This window comes from Arachis ipaensis, chromosome B08 (genome assembly GCF_000816755.2).
Source record: "Arachis ipaensis cultivar K30076 chromosome B08, Araip1.1, whole genome shotgun sequence".
NCBI classification, from domain to species: domain Eukaryota; kingdom Viridiplantae; phylum Streptophyta; class Magnoliopsida; order Fabales; family Fabaceae; genus Arachis; species Arachis ipaensis.
Genome location: NC_029792.2, coordinates 10,211,703 through 10,219,747, shown reverse-complemented (window position 1 = coordinate 10,219,747; position 8,045 = coordinate 10,211,703). Strand labels below are relative to the sequence as shown.

The window sequence follows — 8,045 nt, the reverse complement described above, 5'->3', positions numbered from 1 at the left end:
ACTCTAGCTCTGTCTCTTACAGCAAAAGGAAAAAACATGAGCCTGTAGACTTCATGATCTACTCCATTAGTCTTAACAGTATCACAGATCTGCAAAAATTCAGTTAAGAACTGAAAAGGATCTTCAGATGGAAGTCCATGGAACTTGCAGTTCTGCTGCATCAGAGAAACTAATTGAGGTTTCAGCTCAAAGTTGTTTGCTCCAATGGCAGGGATGGAGATGCTTCTTCCATGTAAATTGGAATTAGGTGCAGTAAAGTCACCAAGCATCCTCCTTGCATTATTATTATTTTCGGCTGCCATCTCCTCTTCCTGTTCGAAAATTTCTGAAAGGTGCTTGCTGGATTGTTGTAATTTAGCTTCTCTTAGTTTCCTCTTCAGAGTCCTTTCAGATTCTGGATCTGCTTCAACAAGAATATTCTTGTCCTTGCTCCTGCTCATATGAAAAAGAGGGAACGAAAAATAATAATAACAGGGATCCTTTTTACCCAAGTATAGAGGTTCCCTTATGTGAGTAGAAGAAAAGAAGAAGAGAAAATCTGAACTCAGAGAGAGAGAGAGAGTTCGGATTTTTTGGTGAGTGAGGAAGAGATGTTAGTAAATAAATAAATAAATAGAAGGAGATGAGAGAGAGAGAGAGAGAGAATTTTCGAAAATTATTTTTGAAAAAGAGTTAGTGATTTTCGAAAATTGTTTTTGAAAAAGGTTAGTAATTTTCAAAAATTAAAATAAAAAATTAAAATAATTAGTTAATTAAAAAGAATTTTTGAAAAAGAGGGAGATATTTTCGAAAATTAGAGAGAGAGAGTTAGTTAGGTAGTTTTGAAAAAGATAAGAAACAAACAAAAGTTAGTTAGTTAGTTAAAACAAATTTGAAAATCAATTTTGAAAAGATAAGAAGATAAGAAGTTAGAAAAGATATTTTGAAATCAAATTTTTGAAGAAGATATGATAAGAAGATATTTTTGAAAAGATATGATTGAAATTAGTTTTTGAAAAAGATTTGATTTTTAAAATCACAATTAATGACTTGATTCACAAGAAATCACAAAATATGATTTTAGAACTTAAAGTTTGAATTTTTCTTAACAAGCAAGTAACAAACTTGAAATTTTTGAATCAAAACATTAATTGATGATGTTATTTTCGAAAAATAGGAGATAAAGATAAGAAAAAGATTTTTTTGAAAAATATTTTAAAATTTTCGAAAATAAATAAGAAAAATGAAAAAGATTTGATTTTTGAAAAAGATTTTGAAAAAGATAAGATTTTTAAATTGAAAATTTGATTTGACTCATAAGAAACAACTAGATTTTAAATTTTTTTGAAAAAGTCAACTCAAATTTTCGAATTTTTATGAGAGAAAAGAGGGAAAGATATTTTTTTGATTTTTGAATTTTTATGATGAGAGAGAAAAACATGAAAATGATGCAATGCATGAAGATTTTGGATCAAAACAATGAATGCATGCAAGAATGCTATGAATGTCAAGATGAACACCAAGAACATATTTTTGAAATTTTTTTTATATATGCAAAGAAAACATGCATGACACCAAACTTAGAAATCTTTAATGCTTAGGTACTAAGAATTCAAGAATGCATATGAAAAACACCATACAACACAAAACAAGAAAACATCAAGATCAAACAAGAAGACTTACCAAGAACAACTTGAAGATCATGAAGAACACTATGAATGCATGAATTTTTCGAAAAATGCAAGATGAACATGCAATTGACACCAAACTTAAAATTTGGCTCAAGACTCAAACAATAAACACAAAATATATTTTTGATTTTTATGATTTTATGATTTTTTTGGATTTTTCGAAAATTATTTGAAAAATGAAAATAAGGATTCCAAAATTTTTAATATGAATTCCAGGAATCTTGTATTCTTATTCTAAAGCTCCAATCTGAGGGTTAGACATGGCTGAATAGCCAGTCAAGCTTTAGAAGATATTGATACTTTCCATGTATAGAGCAACTAAGTGTGTGAGAATCAACAAGCTCTTGTGGTGATAAGTTGAAACCTCAGTCCAAAAGATTAGACATGGCTTACAGCCGGCCAGGATTCAACAAATCATCATGAAACACTAGAATTCATTCTTAAAAATTCTGAAGAACATAATAAAATTTTTGAAAAGAATTTTTTTTTTTATTTTTTTCGAAAACAAATGAGAAAGTTTTGAAAAAATTTTTGAAAAATTTTTGAAAATAAAACAAAAAGAGAATTACCTAATCTGAGCAACAAGATGAATCGTCAGTTGTCCAAACTCGAACAATCCCCGGCAACGGTGCCAAAAACTTGGTGCACGAAATTGTGATCTTAGGCAACGGCATTAAAACTCTGTACGCACGTCTTAATAAATTGTTTTTCATTCACAACTTCGATACAACTAACCAGCAAGTGCACTGGGTCGTCCAAGTAATAAACCTTACGTGAGTAAGGGTCGATCCCACGGAGATTGTCGGCTTGAAGCAAGCTATGGTCACCTTGTAAATCTCAGTCAGGTGGATATCAAATAGTTATGGAGTTTTCGAATATAATTAATAAATAAACAGAAAATAAAGATAGAAATACTTATGTATATCATTGGTGAGAATTTCAGATAAGTGTATGAAGATGCGTTCGTCCCTCTGAACTTCTGCTTTCCTGCTGTCTTCATCCAATCAATCTTACTCCTTTCCATGGCTGGCTTTATGTAAGGACATCACCATTGTCAATGGCTACTTTTCATCCTCTCTGGAAAATGGTCCGATGCGCTGTCACTGCATGACTAATCGTCTGGAGGCATCACCGTGGTCAATGGCTGCATCCTATCCTCTTGTAAAAATGGTCCAAATGCTCTGTCACAGCATGGCTAATCATCTGAGGTTCTCGATCATACTGGAATAGGATTCACCCTCCTTTTGCGTCTGTTACTACGCCCAGCACTCGCGAGTTTGAAGTTCGTCACAGTCATTCAATCCCAGAGTCCTACTCGGAATACCACAGACATGGTTTAGACTTTCCAGACTCTCATGAATGCCGCCATCAATCTAGCTTATACCACAAAGATTCTGATTAAGAGATCCAAGAGATACTCATTCAATCTAAGGTAGAACGAAAGTGGTTGTCAGGCACGCGTTCGTGGGAGAATGATGATGATTGTCACGTTCATCACATTCATGTTGAAGTGCGAATGAATATCTTAGAAGCGAAATAAGTTGAATTGAATATAAAACAGTAGTACTTTGCATTAATTCATGAGGAACAGCAGAGCTCCACACCTTAATCTATGGAGTGTAGAAACTCTACCGTTGAAAATACATAAGTGAAAGGTTTAGGCATGGCCGAATGGCCAGCCCCCATGATCTAAGAACCAGACATCCCAAGATGTCTAATACAATAGTAAAAAGCCCTATTTATACTAAACTAGTTACTAGGGTTTACAGAAGTAAGTAATTGTTGCATAAATCCACTTCCGGGGCCCACTTGGTGTGTGCTTGGGCTGAGCTTGAAGTTTCCACGTGGAGAGGTCATTCTTGGAGTTGAACGCCAGTTTGTAACGTATTTCTGGCGTTCAACTCTGGCTTGTAACGTGTTTCTGGCGTTTAACTCCATATGGCGTTCAATGCCCTTTTACGTCATCTAAACTCGGCCAAAGTATGGACTATTATATATTGCTGGAAAGTCCTGGATGTCTACTTTCCAACGCAATTGGAAGCGCACCATTTTGAGTTTTGTAGCTCCAGAAAATCCACTTTGAGTGCAGGGAGGTCAGAATCCAACAGCATCAGCAGTCCTTCTTCAACCTCTGAATCTGATTTTTGCTCAAGTCCCTCAATTTCAGCCAGAAAATACCTGAAATCATAAAAAAACACACAAACTCATAGTAAAGTCCAGAAATGTGAATTTAACATAAAAACTAATGAAAACATCCCTAAAAGAAACTAGATTCTACTAAAAACATACTAAAAACAATGCCAAAAAGCGTATAAATTATCCGCTCATCAGTAACCCTCAGAACAGTTATCAAGCTCTTCTTCCTTGAAGCATTTCTTCTTAGATCTTCTCCTAGGTGCATTGTTCATGAAACACAATTCATCAAGAGCCACATATAAGTTACTTAGTATCTTCCCTTTTTGCGCCACGCGGCGTCTCCATTCCATTTTCCAATAGTATGAGCTTCTCATCCCAGACACAACATAGTCCTTTTCTGACTGTTAACAAAAACAACATAACATCATTATATTATTCTGTCTTCTATATCAAAATTGAAGGCTGAAATCAATGCTTACAGTCTTCTCTTTGATTTTATCAGTGATTTCACGAATATCTCGATTCATTTTCTCCACCGTGAGCTCTTGTTTCTTGATTTGAGATATTGAATCATGCTCTGATGATGGCCAAAGCTTCACAAAATAGAACTGATGAACTAGTTTTGGGACTTCATCATCCTCTTGTGAAATTTCTGATGATGGATTTGATGATGATGACATGGTTTGCTTCAATTCCTTGCCCCCAAAATGTTAAAATTTGATCCTTATATAGTATATGCTAAGAAAAATTTAAACAGGACAATATGCAGAACAATTTTATGGGAAATTCTCACTCTAATAATTAAGGTGATTGGAAAATTAATCGAGAGGCATATAGTTCTTATTTTTATGGATACAATAATTATGCAAAAGCTGAAGGGTAGTAACGGTAATTCAATAGCAAATTAATTAAGTAGTCTCATATGATGTGGTCAAGTTCTTGCACCCCACGCCAAGAAAGTCAACAGCTAATCTCCATTCTTTAATAGTACTCAGTCAGCTAGAGCTATATTTTGAAGATGATCATGTGAATCGAACTATATATATTTGTAGATGAAAATAATAAATAAAAACAAGAGATTTATTCATTCCGAGTTTCTTTATTCCATTCTTACTCTTCTATTACATTGCCAATATATAGAAACATCTTACAAATTCTTTAAAGTCAGAAAAAAATGATATGACCGTTACAAATATCAAGTTATTCTCAGCATTATGAATCATAACTCAGCAGAATGCATCATAGTTCGGCGTTATGTTATGAATCGGCGTTACGTTATTAATCGGCGTTACAGTTGCTAATCGGCAATCAACGTCATTAATCGGAAAATTATGTTATAATTCAGCTTAACAGACTGCTTTCCAAGAAGTGAAACGTCCAACTTAACATTATTGCTCTTTAATACAGACAATAAAGCAGAAGCATAACCGACTAGTACATTTCCACCTACAAAAGATATGATCTCCTATCCAAAAGACATATTGAATTCTCAATACTGACTTAAGCTTCGGAGTGCCTTTGCAGGTACACTCCCCCCTGTTTCTTGCTCAAAGCTTTACGCGATTGGAAATCCTCTTGGAGTAAAGCTCGGATTACCACAAAGCTCAAAGGTCGGCACCGAAGATAACAACTCGGTGTCGATTCCCAGAGACCGAGCTTTCTCTCCAGGTATCCATACAAGAACAATTGGCGCCCACCGTGGGGCTGAGAATATAATCCCTTCCATATATCATCGGCCTCGAGGTTCTCATTTGAAGTCATGGCTGAACAACTTCCACCCACACCATCCGAACTCCTCCAGATGGTGACCGAGTTGCGGCAAGCCAACCAGCGCATGGTCAAAGAGAACCAAAGAATGGCAAATCAAATTGCCAACTTGAATAACACCCGGATCGAAAACTACAACGATCGATAAGAACCGACAGAAGAAACCGAGCATCAATCAGGACCAACACACGTCTCTGACACTGCTCGGCATGAGGAAGACCAACCCGAGCATGATGAGGAAGCTCGGCCAGAAATGAGAATGACCACCTGGAAAGCTCCCCTGGGCCCTTTACGGCCGAAGTGAAGAACTTCGTGCTGCCTAGGAGATTCACTTTGCCGACCACTCTGACTCCCTATGACGGGTTGGGTGATTCGAAGAAATACATCAAAAAATTCACCTCCATAATGATAGTAAATGGTACATCTGATAAAGTTTTATATTGTTGCTTTCCATCTTACTTCGACGGTCCTGCACTTGATTGGTTTTGTTCTTTGCCTGCAGGTTCTATTTCTTACTTTCGAGACCTATCAAAGCCCTTTGAGGAGCACTTTGCTGGATCAGCCATTTACCTACATGACTCCGATTACCTGAATACAATCAGGCAAGGCCAGCAAGAAAGCCTCAGGGATTACATGACGTGCTTCACAAAGATAGCCATGAATATACCCGACCTCCACCTCGAGGTGGAACTGCACGCAATAAAAAGCGGACTGCGACCAGGAAAATTCCAGGAAACTATTGCTATAGCCAAACCTAAGACTATGGCTGAGTTCCGTGAAAAGAATAAAGGACAGATCGACATCGAGAAACTCCGACAAGCTTGGAAAACAGAAAAGCCTCACTACAGAGATGACGACAAAATGCGAGACAACAAGAAGAATTTCAAACCAACTCCACGATATGAGTCCTACACTAAATTCAACACCAAGCGCGACGACATCATCAAGGAGATCTTGAATTCAAAATTAATCAAGCCACCAAGAAAAGCCAGCAGTTACCCAGATTCAAAAGGCGCGGACCGATCAAAATATTGCTCTTTCCACTGGAAGCACAGCCACACTACCGACGACTGTGTCATCGCCAAAGACCTACTGGAGTGACTAGCTCGGCAAGGTCACCTGGACAAATACATTGACGGCCACATACAACGGTGAGCACCCCCTTCTGGAGACCAGAGCTCGGCCACACAGCATGGCCGAGATAAAGACTGACCGAACAACAACCATCCCGAACAACCAACACGTATAATTAACTGTATTTTCGGAGGTTTTGTAGGGGGAGGAGCCACAAGCTCGGCAAGAAAGAGATCTTACCGAGCTATGCTTTCCATCAACGCTGATCAAACTCAACAGCAGACACTACCACACTCCCCGCAGATAACATTCCATACAGCCGATCATAACAACAGTATAGCAAATCTCAATGACCCGGTCGTAATCTCCTTGCAACTCGGAGATCTCCTAGTAAAAAAGGTGTTGCTGGACCCTGGGAGCAGTGCCGATGTCCTATTTTACTCCACATTCCAGAAGATGAAATTGAGCAGCAACATCCTCCAACCTTCTACTGGAGACCTGGTAGGTTTCTTAGGTGAGCGAGTCCCGGTTATGGGCTCTGTGTGGTTACAAACCACACTCGGTGAGTTTCCCTCGTCAAAAACTTCAGATATTCAATACTTGGTGGTTGACTGTTTTAGTCCTTAGAATTTAATACTTGGCCGACCTTTCTTAAATAAGTTCGGTGCTATAGTATCTACAATTTATCTTTGTGTTAATTTTTCTTTGCAGGATAACACAATTGCAACCATTCACAGTGATGCCCGAGAAGCCAGGGAATGTTACAACAACAGTCTCAAAAGACCTAACCGAAACACAGAAGCCCACGTTCACAACATCGGCAGCATGAACAACCTGCCAATCCTGACTGACCTTGATCCCAGAGCGGGAACACTTGAAAGACCAACCCCAACAGAAGACCTGCATAAAATCTATTTTACAGAAAGCACGGACAAATTCACATACATCGGCTCAACATTATCCTCAGAAGAAAAATCGTCATTCCGAGCATTCTTATAGCAAAATGCCGACCTGTTTGCTTGGACCCCAGCTGATATGCCAGGCATCGATCCATCCATCATATCACACAAGTTGGCATTAGATCCATCTGTCTGACCCGTAGCACAAAAAAAGAGAAATCTCGGCCATGACCGAAAACAAGCTTCCCTAGAAGAAACCCAGAAGCTTATCAACGCGGGCTTCATCCGATAAATCAGATTCACAACATGGCTGGCAAATATCGTCATGGTGAAAAAACATAATGAATGCAGGTGCAACATATCAACGTCTAATGGACAAAGTATTCACCAAACAGATAGGCAGAAACATTGAGGTCTACGTGGACGATATGGTTGCCAAGACTAAGATCGGCAACAATCACCTTGATGACCTCGCAGAAATCTTCGGACAGCTAAGAAA

At 37.9% G+C, this 8,045-nt stretch overlaps 1 protein-coding gene across 1 annotated transcript; it reads left to right on the top strand.

Moving 5' to 3' along the window:
* Positions 5,979 to 6,674, top strand: LOC107610495. Its single transcript, XM_016312545.1, has one exon. It carries the CDS (start codon positions 5,979 to 5,981, stop codon positions 6,672 to 6,674), a length of 696 nt encoding a protein of 231 aa, XP_016168031.1.

Coding starts and splice junctions, on each gene's coding strand:
- LOC107610495 (XM_016312545.1), top strand. CDS start 5,979: ATGATAGTAAATGGTACATCTGATAAAGTTTTATATTGTTGCTTTCCA.